Source organism: Cyanistes caeruleus, chromosome 8, assembly GCF_971803275.1.
Source record: "Cyanistes caeruleus chromosome 8, bCyaCae1.hap1.1, whole genome shotgun sequence".
Taxonomy (NCBI): Eukaryota; Metazoa; Chordata; class Aves; order Passeriformes; family Paridae; genus Cyanistes; species Cyanistes caeruleus.
The window spans coordinates 5,519,400-5,539,406 of record NC_141708.1 but is presented as its reverse complement, the minus strand read 5'-3'; the positions used below and the strand labels follow the sequence as shown (position 1 = coordinate 5,539,406).

General features: G+C 44.0%; 1 protein-coding gene across 1 annotated transcript in view; it reads left to right on the top strand.

Moving 5' to 3' along the window:
• Positions 1-20,007, top strand: part of GRK5 (G protein-coupled receptor kinase 5) — a 154,802-nt gene that overhangs the window by 94,063 nt on the left and 40,732 nt on the right. The window contains exons 3-4 of the mRNA XM_086900632.1: positions 1,250-1,362; positions 9,172-9,249. Of these exons, the coding sequence (XP_086756758.1) occupies positions 1,250-1,362; positions 9,172-9,249 (191 nt within the window). The remainder of the gene's footprint in view (positions 1-1,249; positions 1,363-9,171; positions 9,250-20,007) is intronic.

Sequence of the window (20,007 nt, the reverse complement as noted above, 5' to 3'; positions counted from 1 at the left end):
GATCATCTAATGATTCTGTGAAGCCCTGGTTTTGCAGAACATGGTCCCCAGGACACGAGCTGAGATGAGCAGGGCCTTCAGCTGGGTGCCTCAGTGGCAAAGGGGATCTCCATCACAGACGTGCCTGCATCCATGGGGTGGGAGGAGCTGCAGGACGTGGGGGGCCAAAGCAGAGGGGGAATCAAAGACATTGCAGGAGTAACTGCAGGCCCAAGAGAGAAGTAACCGAGGCACTGACAACTTGTGTGGGTTTCGTATGTCTGTTTGCAGTGCTGTGTTATGTGTTTAGAAGCTGGTTGTTTCCATAATAACAGCAAGTGCCATATGGCAGCGAGGAGGGTGGTGAGAAGAATGCCTAAGGAAACACAGTATGTTGTTTGACATGTGTGTACTTGTAGAGGAATAACGTGTCTCAAGCAAGTATTGCTGCTCCAAGCAGGCTGAGGGATTTGCTGCTCTCACCAGAAAAATATCCAAAGCCCTTGGCATTTGTGCTGGTGCCATGCCAGTTAATGATGCCTGCCCTTCATCCGTATTCTCCTGCTGATAGTCCTTGTGATGGGCAAAGGACCTTTTGCTTCACTGTGAGTGATGGTTGTGGATGCACCAGCACAGGGAAATGGCATTTAAACATGGCTTTTAAGGGGAAATACAGTTTTGTAAGGAGTGCTGTGTGAAACTGAAATGAGCCAGATGCCATATGCTCTATCCATTCCTTAATGCTCAGCAATTAAATAGCAGAATTTTTGAAACCTATGAAAAATGCATAGTTTACTATAATTGTTTAATAGAAGGTAGGCTAAGCATTTCCAGAGATATGGGGCACTTTAGTGCATATCTAGGAAGCATCCAGGAAGGACTCCACAAATTCCAGCTTTTTCTACCCTTTAATGTATGACTCATATTTCAAAGACTTGTAATTTGCTCCCCACATTCCCACCAATACCACCAGTCTGAGCTTTGCATACATTTCCACCACAGAAAAATATGAAATTATTTTTCATAATAGGTGAATGGCTTATGCTTGACCTTTACCAACATCAACCCTATAGAATCCAGCCTCTCTTAATTGAGTCTTAAAGCCATTAATTATATTTGTATACCTGAAACGTGGTGGCAGGGAGAAGGAGGTGGTTTAGGTTTGGGGCTGTAGTTCTGCACTCACTTGCCATGCTTTAACTCATGAGCAACCTGAAAGGCAGAGCTCTTCTCATTTTCATGCTTCTGTTCTTCTCTTTATTGCCTCTAGAGAGAGATTACTGCAGCATATGTGAAAAGCAGCCCATTGGAAGGCTTCTCTTTCGGCAGTTCTGTGAAACTCAGCCTGAGCTCGAGTGCTGCATTAGGTTCCTTGACTCGGTGGTAAGTCAATTCTTGTGGTATTTTGGGGTGCTTTGCAATGTTTCCCTGACAGAGGAGACTCCTGTGACCCCAGGAAATCGCTGATTTGTGGGATTTTGTGTCTGAAGTGTGTCTGAAATGGACAGGGGCTGGTGCCAGCCTTGGGGGACATGAGCCACCAGAGGAGGGTAAGGACAGTCGCCCCCAGAGTGCTGCTGTGTGCTCCCTTCATGTCAACACCTGAGCAGATGGGGTGCTCTGGGTAATGTCTGCTGATGGGGGTGAAGCCTGCAGTGCTGGGAGGCACTGGGAGGAAAGGGAAGTTGAGGATGGACTGACAAGAGAGGATGGGCAGTCTAATAATCCTAATATCTCTTCCCAAGCCTTTTCATCCATAGAGTTCAGGGTGATTTACAAAGGACATCATGATAATCAGCCTGTTTTTTCAAATAGGAGAACAGAGGTACAAGGTACAGGAATAACATGATTGAGGTCACTGAGACGCAAATCTGCTCCATTTTCCACCCCAGTGAGCCATCAGTTAACCCAGCCACTGAGCATCCCCCAAGCCCTGGGGGACCTGACACTCTTTCCCAGTCTGGCATCACTTGGCCATGTGTCCTGCCAGCTGCTCACAGTGAAAAAGTCTCTCAGCGACTTCTTTTGCTGGGAACCTGTGAAAGGGGAGGGTGTTGATCAGCCAAAAGGTGAAATGGTACCAAAGAGAAAGATGAACTTGCCGGTTGTGAGTGGCCACAAGGTCTCACTCCCTGGCTAACACTGGCAGCCAGAAGCAAAATAATTCATACCAACAGGAATAAAATTGTTTTGTTTGCACCATGGTGAGGCTACTCTGAAGTACAGGGAAATGTGAGGATTGCACTGAAGCTGTGAAAGTAACAGTCTGGAGAGGACATGTATCTTAAGGTTGCAGCAACAACAGCAAATCTACAGCATCACAAAAAGTGTTGGATAAAGTCGTATCTGTATCCATTTTTAGCTGGTCATGACTTCCACCTGTTATTCCTAGCACTGCTTGGGATTTTCTGTGGTGAGAGGTGTAGCCATCATGGTACATGAGACATCTGACAAGCACTCTGTGCAGCTGTGCTCGAGGCCAGCAGGCAGCAGGACATTTGGGCACCCTGGATGTGTTTTGCCAGCGTTGTCCAGTGAGGTGTCTGCCCCTGATGAAACCCCACACACCCATCTGGGAGGGAGGCACCCCTGCAGAAATGCGACTCAGGGCATGCCACTGACAGCAGGAACAACATCTGGGCACGGGGAAACATCTGTCCCCCCCAGGGCACCGTGTGACAGCCCTGCTGCAGCGCTGCCCAGCCTGCCCCCGGCTCTGGGAATTGAGGGCACTGTGTCATTTCATCCTCCCAAGCCCTGTGCAGCTGTGACAGGCACCGAGGCTCCGTGTCCTCCCTCAGCCCTGCAGCACACACCACGCTGCTCCTGCAAAAGCTCGTGGTGGCACTGGCTTTGTTTTAAAGCTCTGTCTCAGAGCAATCCCGAAGGGATGTTCCCAAATCCTTTTGCAAAGGTGTGCTTTGCACCCACCCCAAGATGCTTTTGCAGACTGGAGCTGCCCTGTGGACCTTGACTGGGCCAGTGCTCTGTTCCCAGTCAGGCTCAGACTGGCACTATGAGGATTTGATAATAAGATGCCTGTCTGGGTGGAGGTCTGAATCCTTATTTTTCTCCTTTTTAGCACTAACTAGCAGTCTCCTTTGTTTATTGATTTCAAATTCTGTGTAAGCTTGCTCCCAGCCCATGAAAATCCCTGTATTAGGCAATATTAAGGTCAAGCAACAGAGTCCTTTGCCATTAAATTGGATGATTGCTACTGAAATTTGCCCAGCGGGGTCACACTGTGTTCAGTGAGTAGTGGGATTCAAGCCAAGCCCTATGTTAGGCAAAAAAAGCCCTATAATGCAACCAGGAGTCTGACTTTACAGCCCTAATCTGAGACCACCAAGAATGTGAAACCTTTTCAAGACCACCTGCTGTAAGAAGCAGGAAAAGCCAAGAGTTTTCATTTTCTTTTTTCTTGGATATTTTTCTAACACTAAATGCAAAAATTTGCTTTTATGTAATGTTAAATAAAGGGAAAATATAAAAGGGGATGGTACTTAGCTGTTCATGAGGGGCTCACTGAGCTTTTTGCACATTGAAAGGGAGGACCACCTCTCTTTTTCAGAGCCCATCTAAGTGACTTTACCTGGTGACACAGTAAGTCCCTGGCAGAAGCCAGTACTTGATGCCTCCCAATATTTTATAATTTTTCAACTCATGCACTCAACTGTCTGCAAGGAAAGAAGTGTCTGGGGCTTCTGGGAGAAACCAGAAGCTGAGTCAGACGTTCAACAACCTACCAACATCCTTATGAGAGACTAAGCTCTCTCTCACACCTTTGCTTCCAAAGGCTGGTAGAATCATCCAGACCTTGCAGACCAGAATATGTAAAGACACGAAAAAAAATCCTCTCTTGACTGGACATTTATGTCAGCTGTTATGTGAAATAACTAACCTGGTCTGATGTAGTCTCCTGCAAATGTCATTATGGCAGCATTTGGGGATTTTTGTCTGTTAAACAGTTGTTAAGCTGCTTTCTGAAGGAAAAGGATTTGTATCACAAAATTCTGCATGCATTTAGGTGTGTAGCTGTCAGTTCCCTCTGAAACCTCTGAATACCTTGGCCAATTTCAACCAGAAATTGAGATGAAAGTGCTCAGAAGCATAAAGACTCTACGTGTTTTCTGAGAGCAGTGTTTGGGTAATTAGTCACAGTGGATTGTAGCCCAGACTAAGATGAGATGTGGTCTGTGAGCAGTAGCCCCAGCATTAGGTGGTAACAGTGAGAAGAAGAAAGAGATGCAGAGCTCTGCAGCACAGCCCTGGTGGAGCTGTGGGTGTTTGGTTCCCACTGCTGCTGTGGGAACAGTGAGTGCCTGTCAGTGTCTGTCTGTCTGTCTGTCTGGGAAATGGAGCAACAGCAGCCCCTTCTACCAGCTGGCACGAAGGGCTGCAAGGACAGACAGCCATCTCTTGTTGCAGATATTGTGCAAACAAGCCCATGGCAGAGGGCCTGATGGCTGAGATAAAACATCCACCGCGAGCCCACGTGGCTCTGAAGGCATCGCGTGCTTATCTGCATGCATGGAACCACAGAGACCTGCCCTGAAAGGCTCACCAAACCCTGAGCTAGCCATTCAGAGCTGCAACTATGTGAACACAAACTATGAGCATTAGATGGAGATGGTTTATGATTAAATTGGCCCCTCTAGAAGCCCTTGCCCAAGGAATCACGCACAGCCCCGAAGCACACTTTGCTCTGCTTACAAATATTTTAGCAACGTGGTTCAACTTTGGAGCTGTTGAAAGAGAGCCATTAAAATAAAGTGTGGGGGGAAATGTTTCCTGTGCTAAAAGGCAGATCAGTGAGCAGGCAAGGCGCTAGCAAGACGTGTTTCCTTCTCCACAGCCAGTGCCTCCAGCACAAGAAGGTGGCAGTTCAGTTCAGCAGGGACCTCTTGCTCCTGTCCCCTCCTCATCAGCACATTCCCAGGCTGCCAGCTCCTGACGTTTCCTTCTCCTCTCTTAGCATTTTTATGTGTCACTAAAATGAAGGCTTTAGCTTCTGGACTCCCTTTCCTGCTTCATCTACTCACATTCATAATGATTTTTTTTTCCAAGAGAGGGCTTTTAACAATTTAATGTGGACTAGATGTAGGTTGGCTGGAAGAGAATGGGGACAATTTTGGTCATTATTTTTTCTCTAATGTGAACAAGGTTACTTTTTTTGCACTGAAGCCACACAAAAATACATCCACTGGAGGAAAATAGCCCTGCTGCCTCTCCAGGTTGTTTCTGCTTGTGATATCTGGGCTCAAGGAGTGGGGTGAGAGGCACAACCTCCTCAGGTGGACTTTTCAGCTGAATGCTTCACTAGACATTGCACTTATCTGGGGTGAAAGGATGAGTGAGCATCCATTTAATGCCATTTGTGAAAACCCTGTCTTGCTGTTAGGGAGATTCGTTCGGTTAAGTCCCTTTTGTGGTATATAAACCATCTGTGTATGTGTGTCTTAAAGCTGTTCAAGGCTTTTCCCATCAGAAATGCCAGTTTGTTGGTATCAACAAACTCATTAATTCAAAACTGTGTTTTCAAACAGTTGAAAGGGCTCTTTTTGCCCTGCCTTTAAATATGAAAAATATGGTTTCAAGTTCACTTTTCATTTAGAAATGTGAGTTATTATAAATCCCAGCTGTTTGGGGTTTGCCTTCCAATTTTCAGTCACAGATTTTAAATCTCCAGTGGAGGCAAGAGCTGGGACAGGCAATGGGGACAGAACAATGACAGGGCCTGGAGTCTGAGAAAAGGACTGAGCAGGGAGATATTCTCAGATAACAGAGGAGGGACCTGAGAAAGTAGAGGTGAAAAATTGTCACTAAAATGCCAGTAATCTCTGGCAGAAGCTCAAAAGGTGATTCCACCATTCCTGATTTTCATCAAGAAGCCAAAACTACTCTGGTGGGAGTGTCTGTTCCCATCTCCATCTCTTGGTGGGTACAAGGGGTGATGATTCCCTTGGCCATGCCTCACTGCCACAGCCCTGCTGTGGGAGAGCAGTCTCCCAGACCTGCAGAGAGATCTCTTGGGATATGTTTTTCCATTTTTGCATATTTTTAGCCATGCAGTTTCAGGAGCTCAAATAATATTAAGGTGAAAATCAATTACTCCATAAATTGATGTGTCAGAATCAGTGTGAGCCCCTGTGGGGTCCCTGTGTCATTGCCCTGGTAGCTCTCCATCCATCACAGGCAGCCTCCAGCCCTCAAACCTGAGGTGTTCTTGAGTCCCTGGCCCCCTCCCACAGCCAGTCACAGGCTAGATGTTGCTCCCTTTCCCAGCTGAAGAGCATTTTTCCATCTGATCTCACTCAGCCCATCCTGAGGACAGCTGCTCCAAAGGGAAGGCACTTTGCACTCCCATTCCTCCACCCAGCCAGGGCTGCTTCTGTGGAAGAAGGAGCCACCAGTGTAATTACAGCTCAAAATCAGCAGCCAGAAGAAAAGTTAGCAGCAGACAGTGGCCAGCCCACATCCTCTCGCCATTTGGGCTGAAGGATCTGTGCCTGCCCACAGAAAGAGCCTTCCCTGCAGCTTGTCCCATGGAATCAGGGTGATCATAAATCCTCCCCTCATTTATGGGCTGTGAATAGGGCCCTGTCTGACCTAACTAGGGCATGGAGAAGCTATTAGACTTCAGAGCAGGAGCCTTGAAACACATGCCTGGATTCATCAAAGGAATAATGGAAAATATTTTTTTCCACACGGATTTTAAGTAATGATGTAATTTCTAGCAATCAGGGATTTACAAAGTGTAGCCATGCTTTTGACTATTGGGAAAGAAGGGGAGGTATCTTGTGATTCAAGCACAAGACCAGGATTGAGGACCTTGGTGGCTTCCCAGGCAGGTGGCAGAGAGAACATGGGGACATCCCTGTAGTAACAGGTGATGGCTGAAAATGTACCAGGGTCTGTTGCTGAATAGCTCAGAAATGGCACTGAAGGGAGAAATAATAATGAACTTAGGAACAAAATGGAACAGGCTTCTAGTGCAGACTTACAGTGAAATTAGCTCTGTGCACAGTTGGAACTTATGGTTCCTTCTCACATCCTCACTTGTCTGTCACTTCCCACCTTTGCCACCACCGTGTCACATTTCCTGGGAATGTCAAATGCAAGTATAATTCAACTTTCCTTTTATTCTTTGCTATCTATCTTGAGGCAGAACGAGATACTCTGTGTATGTGTAGGTGTGCATTTAGCTCTGCAGACGTTGGATCCCATCAGGAATCACATTTCAAGACATCCAGTTCTTGCTGAGTTTCTGTCTTCTGGTCTTTCCTGATTTGTTTCCTGTTGTACAGTTCAGATGGGATGTAACTGTTACAGCTTATATGTGGCCAAAGGGACATCAAATTTTTCGACAGCTCCCTGGTACACTTCAAATGGGAAATTATGACTTATAATCAGGTTTTATTTGCTATGGAGACAATATACTATCAGAGTTGGAAAGCAAATGAAGGAGAGAGAAATCATGGAGAAAAATGTTGCTAAGATGCTCTAAGCATTTCAGAGTTTCTGTTCTTTAAGAGCTGAAATGACCCATACTCAGATACCATCTAAAAGCATAGAAAATTAGATAAAAGATTTTTTTAAACCATTGTATTAAGTTTTATGAGAACATAATCAGTTTAATCCCCAAAATTGTCACTCAAAAAGAAGTACTGTACTGGTTGATTTTAGTTTTTGGTTGTTTTTTCATCATTTTTATTTGTGGCCATAATCATTTCCCAGACCAAATCAGATCATAATTCCAGATTGTTCAATCAACCTGCTATGCCTGTGTGTAAATATTCAGCTCCAGACTTGAGCTGCAATAGCTAAATGAGCACTGGCCAGATAGAAGGGGAATAGCATTATTACTACATTGTGGTTTCCATGTCATTCCTAGGTTTGCTTAGCTGGGGTATCCATTACAGCCAGCCTGCAGATTTATTGCATCCAGCCCAGAGCAGTACATACATCTTCCAGTGGGCAATAGTTCTGAAATTTGTTCTTCCAAGTGTTTGCCAGTTCAGTCTGATTTACCTTTTTTTTTTTTTTTAGCTTCCTCCTCATTTATCATCACAGGCAGCTTGTATTGGACCAGGTTATTTAATTGGTTTGGCAGGATTTTCTGGGATCCTTTTTTTAATACAGTCATGAAAGCTGTTAGGCTGTCGTCTTCTTTTTTTTATTTTTTTATTTTTTTTTTTTTTATTCTTCTGGAAAATATTTTGATCTGAAGGCCAAAGCTTCATATTCCAGGCAGTGCCAAGCAGGAATGTCTCTAAGAACTTCTAAGAACCTGTTGTCATTTATCCACTGGGGTCCCCTGCAGCATGTGTTTCCTTCAAATGCTTGCCACGGATGTGGAACTTTAGCTGAAGTGATTAATAACTTCATGGCACACATGTAGTGCTTCCTTTGTTTCTAAAGTAAACAAAGCTCGTCAAAAGTCACTAATGTGTCATACCTAGAGCAGCCAGAACTTTGAAATGTAGGTAGACTTTGTGTGTGAGCATGGGGTTCTCTCTTTTTTAATGCACTAGGGAAGCCAAAGAGAGTTTTGCTTATGGTGTATGTTCCTCTAAATGATCTCTCTTGTTTCCTCGTGGTCCTAAGAAATCAGTATTCTGAAGGGGCTGAGCCAAGGATCACTAACAGTGATGTCCCTCCTCTTTGCACAGCTATTGTTACACCAAGGTCAAGGCATAAATACATAGAAAAGACACATTAAACAAAATTACAATATACTGAAGAATATATATATGTATATATTCACCTAGCAATTGAAATACAACTGTGGCAAGGGTAAATAAACATTCACTTTCTCTACTACTCAGAGAAATAATTTTGCCTTCTGTGTCCACCATCCTTTTGTGCAAAACCAAATGAAGTTGATGTCTCTTGTCACTGAATGCTTTCTGAAAGCCAGCTTTGCAAGGTTATAAAATAGAAATTAATTAAATTGTATTGGTGGTAATTAAGAGACAAAGCCCCAGAAGATGTACCACTAGGGTCTGGTCAAAATATAGTGGAAGGTTTTTAATAAGATTGTGTGTACAGGTTTCAGTTCCACCAGAAAATGATATTTGTCCTTCAGATTTTTCATACAGAGTGTTCTGTTAAGGCCACATCCAAAATGAAGTTATAATGGTGAAATATGAGTGCAAATATTGACTTTTATTTTTTATATGTCTGTTCCAGGCAGAATATGAAATTGCTCCAGATGAAAAGCTGGGAGAGAAAGGAAAGGAAATCATGATGAAATACCTCACCCCAGAGGTAAGAGGCAGCCAAAGTGGCATTACTGAAGGAAAGCTGCAAGGCACACCTTTACTAAACAAGGCTGTTACAGGCTCTGTAAGCCAGACTCCTAAAATTTATGGTGGCAATCTCCAGTGAATAAACCTGCAAGTCTTATACAAACAGTCAGAGAGAAAAAAAAATCATAATGCAATCCAGAAATTGACTTCTAAGGATGAACTTGACTTACCAGGGGCTTAATTCATCCGTGGATGAGCAAAGGGCTTCTCTGGTCTCTTCTCAGTGTACAAGGCTCTGCATTGGGGGTGTAGTACAAGAGACCTCAGCTGTTACCAACAGATGTCCCAATTATTTCCTATCCAGCTCAGAAGTGGTGGTGACATTTCATACTCTGTTGTGTAGAAAGCACAGGCAAAAATGGTCTTTCCTTCCAGACACTGTATTTTGGTACAGAAATTCCCACTCTTCCCCCAGCACCATTTTCCCCAGGGTGGGCAGGGACAGGCAGGACTGGCAGGGGACAGTGGGGGCTCAGGGGTGCTGTCCCCCATCCTTGTGTCCCCCACGGCAGGTTCTGAGTGAAGGAGAGGAGCTCCTGGGAGCAGCCGTGTCCACAGGGTGGCACTCCAAACAGAGGCACGGATGTGCTGCTGGAATTTGGGACAGGCTGCTCTGGGACTGACCCTTTTGGAGGGGTTACAATCATTTCCTGGCCACATTTCACCTTTGCTACACAAGTCACTGCCAGTAAGCAGTAAACATCCAGCTTCAAGCACAAGAGCAATCCTAGGATTTTTCCTAAGTTGCTTTCGTAAGAGTAATCAAAGACGTACAATTGCTGCTTCAACTGTTTTACAAAAGGAATACATTTGACCTTCAGGAAAATTAATCACATTTTTGGCAGATGTCTTTCTAGAGGGTTTAAATGGTACAATATGTTTTGGAGGTGCAGGGGCAGAGCAGACCACTCTTTTTCCACTCAGTCATTTTCCTACAATAAACTTTGATGCATACTTTCAGTTATCTCAGGCTGCATTTTGGGATCTGGTTTCATTTACTGAGCCTGGCTAGTTTCATGTGCAGCCATTGAGCACTGCCAGTATGAGTTCCTGCTGCCCATTCATTAGGGGCATGAAGTTCCACTGCTTTTTAAATCCACCAAAATGACCTTTTGTCTTAAAATTCCTGTCAACAGAGGAACGAGCAACAAACTCTGAGGGAAAATATTTCCCACTGCTCCAGCTCCCATCTGGAAAGGGAGATAGGCATTTTGCTGATAGCAGAGCTAGTAAAGTGAGGGGAGGATAGCATTTCTTGACTTCAGCCAGTCTTGCTGCAGGTTTCCTGAAGCCCTTCACTGCTGTCCATTGGCTCTCCTGCCATCCATGGTGCAGCACATGGAATAATTTAGTGGATGTGAAGACCAAGCTGAAAACTGCTGCTCCTTCATCAACAAAGAGCGGTGGTGTTACAGGAAGGAAAAATACTGGGACTCCAGAGCCGGAGTTTCCATTCTCTGCCGTGCCCTGTACTTCTTACTTGACCTGTGTACCTGGTTTCTCAGTATGTAAAATTGGCACAGCATATTTACAGTCTGTCCTGAGACTTTTCTGGTATTTGCAAGTTACCTTAACAACTCTGAGCAGAAGGAAACTGGATGACCTCCAGCAGTCCCTTCCAACATCACCCATTTTGTGATCCTGTGAAACCCAGGGCTGCTCTCCTTCACGTGTAATCTAAAACTGCCCCCCTGCTGGTGGTGCTTTAATGTCTGCGTTGGTCTTGCTGCACTTTTTCTCCTTAATGAGAAACTTCTGCTTCTTCCCAGAGGGATGTGGAAACCCTGCATAGCAGAAAATACTTCCTAGAGGCAAGGTTGACTGTGCTGTAACAATGGGTTCAATACTCGACTTTCTAATAGGTGTCCCATACAACAAATACTTAAAAAAACTAGAGCAAGGCCTGGATTGATTTAGTTTCATTTTAGATATCTAACTAAGATAGTTGGGATAGGAGTGCAGATGGCCTACTTTCCTTTCTTGTCAGAAAAGAGAAGTATCTCCAAAGGATGTGTTTGAAGCCATTAGGAGTCAATGATTCACAGGACTGATGTCTGCAGTCCAAACAGATGAATCTGGACCCAAATGTCCTAATGGAACATCCTGGCCAGCAAAGAAACCTTCCTTTCATTGGAATCAGCATTTCTCTATTTAATTATCAGTCCCTTGAAAGGTACAAATTGCTGCTGTTTCTGGAGTCTTCTGCTTTCAGTTGAAAGCTTCTTTTAAGTAGGTGTGTGTCTGTGCTTCAAAGAACCTGATTGTCTTGATACAAAAATAGCATGACATACAGCTTGACTGATAGAATAAAATTATAGGTTTAGTTCTTGGACAGATAATTCAGTCTTATAATGTGAGGAGTGTTTTTCCCAGAGTGCAGGATCAGAAGCACAGTGAAAACAAAAAGTAGACTTCTTGCTCTTTAATATTTATAAATGATTTTTAGCTCTTCCTTCAGTTTTTAAAGGGCATACATATTTAACATACAACATGTCAGTATATCACCATTCCAAAGGGCGTTCATTTGCATAGGGAACATGCACTTTATTTGATAAAACATACACTTCTTGCGCAGCAGAAAGGAGGAGAAGGCACTTTCCCAGATGAGCAGGCATGCCAGCAGGACTCCCAGCCCCGTGTGACTCACAAAGTCACTGCCTGTGAGACATCCACCAGGATGGCAGAGCAAGGAGGTGCCTCTGAAGTGATCACAGTTCAGGCTCTCCACAGCTTTGGCATCCTGAGCAGCCCCTGCCTGCTTGTTGGGGAATTGAAATCTTTGTCCTGGTGGACAAGGAGGTCAGCTTGTTCCTGAGCTACAGGCAACAGCAGTGACGAATCCTGACAAATCCTGGCCCCTGGAAGGGAACATGGGTGGTTTAAGTGGAAGGAAACGTGGCTTAAACGTGGTTTAGGCCTCTCAAAGAAGAGGTACATAGGAACAACCTCCCTAAGGATGTGGTGGAATCCTCATCACTGGAGGTTTTCAAGATGCTGGACACTAGATCATCTCATCTAGGCTCCCTCTCCCACAAAAGCTTGGACCAGATGATCTTCAAAGGTCCCTTCCATGCTGAGCTGTCCCAGGATTGTGTGCACTCAGGTCCTAGGAAGACAGTGATATTTCATCTCTCTTGCCTAAAGTTCGCTGAAACAGCCGCATCCAACTGAACTCATTCAACTGGCCCATTCTGAACTCTCTGGTGGGAGGGAAATGTAAGGAGCAGATGTGATCTTCACACTGAAAGTGCCAAAATATGAGTGTTTTCATGGCTTCTGTGGCAGCTTCACTTGAGGGGTAAGCAGGAGGGCAAAAACCCACAGGGAAGGTGTCCTGTACCTGAGGGAAACATTCCCTGAATGAGCTGTCTCTCACAATTCTCTGAAGAATTATTCTTTCTCTGTGCACAGGAGGAGCACAATGCTTGTCACACCAGCCAGGTCAAGGTTTCTTGACTAGAATTTGCTTCTTTAAAAAAAGGCTTTAACAATTTCCATGAAAAAGTCACTCCAAGCTGCCTTCTTGACTTCATAAGCCCCTAGGGCAGAGGTCCAACCCACAGGAAGTCTGAAATTTCTGAGGTTGTGAAATATGATGGTAAAACTGCTAAAATGAATTGGTCACAAATATTTCTTCCCTGTTTTTTTCCTAATCTCAGCGGTTGAGTGGAAAAGGTTCAGTTTTAGGTCCAGTTCCATCTGTAAATGGTTCCATTGAACTGTTGAATTAAACTGAGCCCAACCTGGCTTCATTACCTGACTGCTTCTTGTACTGGAAGAGCAAAGAGATATATTTACCTTTGTACTGCTTTTAAATTAGAGTTTTACGTCTCCATGCAGTATTTTTGCCTTCCTGCCTGACAGCTGCCATGCCTTACTCTACTAAATCACTATCCCACTATTTGCTTTTTCACTGTAAATCACCTTGAGAGACTTGGAGAGACGCTATATAAAACTAAATTGATTTGAAATGGCTCTTAAGACAGTCTCCATATGCCATTATAGTTTATATTTGGACTCAGCTGGGAACTAAAAATGTTACTGAACAGGATGTCTAATGTGTATTGTTATCCTCATTAAAATACTTCACAGAATATAAAGAACAGCAACAGCATTAATTTTCTTATCTGAATTCCTGTCCAGTACCCTTTCCTCCAGGAAATGCACAGAATAAAGGCCATGTTTGCACTTTCTTTGCTGCAAGAGGTTAGCTGGGCACAGCAATAACCTCCTTACTCCAGTCTCAGGCTATCAGTGGGGATTTTGGTAAACAAAATGATGTCTTTGTTTTTAAACAATTATAGGATAAGGAAGGAAGGGAGGGAAAAGTCCCTTGAAAGGGACTCCAGCTGATCAGCAGTGCCTGCTGGCCTTCCACTTGTCTACTGGCTAAAATGTGCCCTTCTCTCAAATCAGTTGTTTATGGAGAAGAAAACATCTCCATAAGATAGATGAGATGAAATTAAAATTGCACATGAGGCCTTCTGCTGGGCCAGGCCATGCAGCTGAGTCAGGCTCCTGCTCACAGATCCCTCTCCCATCTCTGTGCACCAGCAGAGTAGCTTCCTTTTGGCCATTGCTTTGATCCTGACAGCTAGGACCTTTGCCTCTCTCCTTGAGATTTCTTCCCCTCCTTCCTATTTTCACCCCCAAAATAAATGCAAACTTCAGCACTTGTGCTTCTGGGTGAGTCACCTTCACTGATCAGCGAAGCCCTTCCATCTCCCAGAAGGGAAGTTTCATCTATCACTTCTTAATGATTCTGCCTGAATCCTGCAGGTCACACCATACCAAGAATTGGATTCAAGTCTCGAGACCTCTTCCTCTGCCTGTTTATTTTTACTAAGTGCCTCCTAAGGAGCATGTTATAATTAGTTTTTGGGATGGCCAGCTGAATGCCACTGCAAGGGAAGCAGTGGAAGATAGAAACCTAAAGCTTCTGTAAAGCAATCTGCAGAGTCTAATGCGAGACAGAGGCTCTGTGTTTTGAAAGGTGAGCCTTCAGGGACTGTTTTCTACATTGTTATCTTTCTCCTACAAATTCAGCTTATGTCACTTATATCCAGCAAGTCATCTCTGTCCCCCTGTAAGCTTATTATCCTGCTGATAAAAGGCCAACACCGTATCTCCTTTCACTGGCTGCAGTGGATGGCCCCTTAAGGCTTGGTCCAAGAGTTATCTCCACAGCTAGTTTTCAAATTTTTCTAAACCCTATACATTTCATTAATGACCCAATTGTAAGTAGGCAATGAATGAAGTTCCTGTCTGTCCACAGTGTGTTACATGGACTCAGGATGGACTAGAATTATTTACTTGCTCAAAGCGTTATTCACTGCATCCTTCAGGCTCCTATTAGGAGACTTTTCAGGATGCTAAATGCTTAAGTAGGAATCCTGGCATCGCTTGAGCCAGGAGAATTTTGCCATTTAATTAATTACCCTGGGACTTTGCCCTTTGCCTCAATGGATTTCTCATCTCCCCTTTCTATTGACTTCACTACTCTACGAGCACCATTTTAGCCAGACATGATAGCATTACTTAGGCCTCTGCTTTGCAGCTCTCATAATCAATACATAATCCAGTCTCCAGAGAAATCAATGTATAATTCCTGTTGTTTTTGCAGAGACAGCACAATCAATATCTCTGCTGATCACTGTGTCTGAGTCCGGGAAAGTACCTTCTCAGTGGGCTTTCTAAAAAGCTCATCTTTCCAAAGTTCAGTTCTGGGAAAATATCTGAGCGGCAGAACGGCAACTGTGTTACTCAAATTAATGCTTTCTAGTCAGAACTTATTTTAATGAACATTTGTCTGCCACTGAAGCTGGGCTGTAATGTAGTGTGGTAGGGAATCTGAAAAATCACAGTGTTGCCTTGATGAGGAGTCCCCTTGCTGTGGTCTCAGGCAAAAAGGCTTTTTTCTCACGGTTTGCTCAAGTTCTGTTTCCTCATCCTTTACCCACTGTTTATAATACAAATGTTAGTTAACTAAACACTTACTGAGGGCTTCTGTCTCTTGCAGTGGTGCCAAACTTGCAGGAGAGCCTTGGAAATAACATGGAGTGTGCCCTGCCCTGATGATGCTGCCCCAGAATAGGTCCTTGGGTGGTCCTGTGTCCTGTCCTTTAGACTCAGGAAGGGCTGCATTTGCAATGCCTTTGCTCAGACTGCTAGAAAGTCTGGGCTGGAGTCTTTAACTCCACTGGTTTTGTGCTCATCAGGGCTATTGAAGTTCTGCTTCTCCTTCCTGTTTTTCTGGAGAGTGCAATGCCTCGTAACTGTTTGTCATTTTTAGTCAGGAAGAGCATTGGGATGCCTTGGTCATTGGGAAAAAGCCTTCTGGCTTCCCTGTGTTTGCTGGAATTACTCCGACTTGACCCTTTGGAAAATGGAAATTCATTTCCACTAATGGATGTCAACCTCACATGTAAACCTGGCTCACATCTGTCTGTGAGGCAGGGCAGGCCCCCCAGCCTGCTCCAGCTCCTCCTGCAGAACAGCCAGCCCATCCAAAAGGACTCTGCAAACAAAGAGCAGAGCTGCTCAGGATTGTCTGGCAGCAGGAAAGCTGTATTTGCCTGCCCTCGCCTAATGAATATGCTAATTATCCTTTCCTCCTCCCTGTTTTAGGGGTCATTTTTTCCCTATCCCCTCTGTATGCCCTTCATGACTTACATTGGGTTTGTATGGATTATCCAGTGGCCAGGGAAGTTAATTCTGAAAGACTTTCAGGTCCATTCAGCTTTCCCAGAAACAGCCTCTTCTGCATGAAAATTTTGCTCACATGGGAAAAAAGGAATCAGCCTTTTCCAGCTGTCTGGAACACTGACTTGCAAAACATCCAGAAATCTGCAGGAGATGGCTTTTGTGTGTTTGCACAGAATGACATTAAAATAGACCTCTGGTGAGTCCAGCCTCCTGCATTCCCAGCACTCAGCCTTGGAGGCATCTGGCTTGGAGAGATGAGATGACTCTTTCTGCCCACTGGCTACGGGGAGCCTGGGGAGACTCTGAGTGTCTCAGCTTTTAGATGATTAAAGTGTGATGAGGTGAATTCCATGCTAGGTGTAATGCAGAATACATTAAATTACCATGCATGGCATATCCACACGGGATTCTGTGCACGATTTCCCAATAGTTCTGAAGTCCTTTAATGACCTGACCTCCACAGTCCTTCATTTCCCTGACTTGCTGCAACTTTGCTGGTTGGTTCAGTTTCAGATTTCTGAAACCAAAAGCATAAAGGATCAATTAATGTCTCCCTGGGCTCAGGATTCCTCGTGCTAAACTCAGAAGTAGTAACAGGCAACCCTATGCTTGATCCCAGCAAAGAAGACAATGAAGAGGCACGTGGTGAGAATGGAAGTTAATCATACCTTATTTCTCACCTGATTCCCTTGTAATAGGAAATTAGGATTCTGGAAAAACATCGTGAGACTTCAGCATCAGAGTAGCCTCAAGAGAATAGGTCAGGAAAATTCAGATGAGATGCCTGAGGCTAACACCTTTGGCTGGGATGATGCAACCAGAAGAATCAGTAAGCTGGTAGTGTGCTATTTTGACTTGGAACCGGGAATCACAGGGTTTTAAATTTCACAGGAAAAAAAAAAAAAATCCTTGAAATATTATTAGATAAGTGTAAAAAGTGAGATTTTTGAAAAAGTATTTTTTTTACAAATTGATTTAGAAATAATCAGCATATTTAAGTTGTGGATATGTGACACTTCAAGCAATTCATGTTTAATATTTTTTACCCAGTAATCCGACAACAACGAAAAAAATCATTTAACCTGCTTGCCAAGCTTTAGCTTGTATGCTAATTTATTATTTTTTAACCAAGTCAGACTCTGACCTGAGTCAAAAATCAAGCATATAGCAAGTTTATTATCCTTGCACTGATGTTGTTTGTCCAACAAGCAGAAGTGAGGAAGAGTGGAATATGCCACTGCAAACAGCGTGTCATTCCCTACAATAAATGTCTTCCCTCTCAGCTCTTTGCAGATGGCTGCTACCATATGATAGCTAATGGATTGTGTGATCCAGGTGATAGGGGAATGCCCTGTTTCCAGCAGTGATTTTGTTTGCTTTCCTGGGTGTTTCCAGTCTTTCTGTGAGTGGGCCACTGGTTCCTGCCTGATTATTTTTTAATTTCTTTCCCAATTCTTTTCAAGACCTTCCCGGACTCTCTTTTGGATTTTCATTTTTCATTCAAATGTTTCCTCAGGATTTTCACCTGCTAATGGAAAAAGATGAAGGCAGGTTCTATAGAATCCCCCTACAAGTGATGGCAAAACAGCCCTGGAGTGGAGCTCAGTGTGGACCAGGCTTCACCCTGCAAGGGAAGGGTTACTGCTGTTTACAGCCTTGTGTCTCAGGAGTGAATTCAAGCAGGGATCTGTTTGTTTCCTGCAAGAAAGCCATTCAGTAATGTCGAGGTTGTAAATGAGTGTTTATATGTTTAGGGGTTGTTGTTTTGTGTTTTATTTTTAATGGAACAAATGACATTTGGTTTACCAGAGGAAGCCAAGCTATGACTATTGCAACATAAGGTTGCTTGGTAATGTTTAGGCCATCCATCAGTGCAGGAAGATGTTAAAAGGTAGGAAGGTCCCGATACGAGGCTGAACACTGGATCTTTTCCAAACTTATCAAGCACATATGACAACAGAAAAAAACTTCCTGAGAAGAGAAGCTTTCAGAATTGTCCTGTCATCTTTGCTGCTAGTAATAGTGGAAACACATTGTTCTCCTAAAAAGCTTTATCAAATATCTGTCTGCTTGTGGCAATGCTCTATAGCCATGGCTCTGTTGGGCTGCTAACAAGAGTGGTTCTGTGGCACTCCAAAGGTTTTTGAGCAGCCTCACTGTGGGGTGGACAGAAAATCCTGGTTGATATAAACCTTCTCTTCTCTGTCCCTTAAGCTGCCCTCCTCATCCTGCTTATAGCTACAGGTTATTTCATCTGTTTCCATCTTTTAATCTGAGTGCAAAGTGCTTTTAACGCAGAAAAAGGGCAACAACAAGTAAATCAAAACTTTCCCTTCCCCTGCTTTAAATTCCAGTTTATTTAAAACAATTTCAGCTGCCTGGTTTATGAGCACCCCTCCACCAATAAATCCATTGTCTACAGAAAGGAGGAAAAATGTATTTCTTTGGTGAAGAAACCTCTATGAGCATGTTTATAAAAAAATCACTTTAGAATTATGGGTAAGAAGGTTTGAAGATGCAGAAAAATATCCTGCCAAGCACTTCTTGTGAGGCCAAATTTCTCACTAATTGAAGTCAAAAGCATATCTTCTGTGCTGACCAGTTTAGATTCTTAAAATAAGCTGTACCAAAAACCCCGTAGCTGGTTGGGATTGCGGTGAGTGTTTCTGTTTAATTGAAGAATATAAAGTCTGCAGCTGATTCACTGGACTTGCAAAAGGAGATGATGAAGCAACTAAATTTTGTCTCCTGGGACAATTTGTTATTTCAAAATTACTTTCTATGGGGCTTTGGGTGTTTAAGCTCTGGTCATCGATAGAAGCCAAGAAGAATTTTCCCTTTCTTGAGCTTAGCCAGTCTTTTCTTTTGTTGCTCCGAAACTCCTGTTGTGGTTATGCCCCCAGATTTCTCTGAATCAAATAAGTCAACATTCCAAGGAAACCACACTTTGGACTGGAAAGCTTTATGTAGGAAGCCTGTTGACTCACACCATTTGCATGGCATTGCTTGTTTGCCTCTGTCGGGAGCAGAAATGCGGTTTCTGGAAAGGAGCAGCTACAAAATTGTCTACTGAGAAGAGGAAAAACAAGGTATAGCCAGATAACAGGCCCTGTTGCTGTCTAACAGGAGAGCCAAAAAATAATTCATATACTTCCTATGCACTTGTAAGGAGGGAAACCTCAGAGGCTGCTGTTTCTCCAAGGAAGAGCAAGGTTCTAGACTACAGCTTGGATCCCAGCACCAAAGAGGAAGGATGCTGGGAACACAGGCAGGAAATGTCCTTTTTCTGCTGCTGGGCTTGCTGAGGCACAAGAGGTACCCTGAGGAGTCCAGGGTGAGTACCTGAAGGTATTTCAGGTCCACCACAAGAACTGAGGTGGTAGTGTGGTCCTTTGTGTGGTTTCAGTACAGCCCCGCCAGGCTAGAACATGCTCAGCTGCTTGCCGAGAGCTCTGTTGTCTCCAGTCATTGTATTTTCCTGTGTGTCAACATGTGTTTTGATAGTTTAGTAGCATATGAGGGAAAACAGATTTGTCATGACTCCAGATCAGCTTGCAGCTACAAAACAAACCCCACAGCTGACAGGCATTGCTGATTTGCTTCACTCAGATGCAGCAAGTGATCCTGCCCTGGGTATTGGGATTGGGCTCAATATTTTCTCTGCCATTGACCCTCTCTGTAATCCTGGGTGAGTTATTTCATATCTGTGGCCCCTGCTCGCACTCCCAGGGCTGGTGAGATCGAGCTTTGGAAGCTCTGGCTCTCATGATGTGTCTGTAGTGCCTGGCACTACTGGCCCCCGTTCTTAGGTGTCATGTCCACACACTGTTGTAATAGATAAATTGCTGCTAATAACACAGCTGCCTTCCATGCTCCCCATCTGCCTCACTGCCAGTTCCTACATCTGTCGTCTCAAAGCAAATATCCTGGAATTATGAAGCCTTTTGCTTTACTGGTTCTCCTCATACAGACCCAAATTACTGTGGCGGGGGGGGAAAAAAAAAAGTAAAAA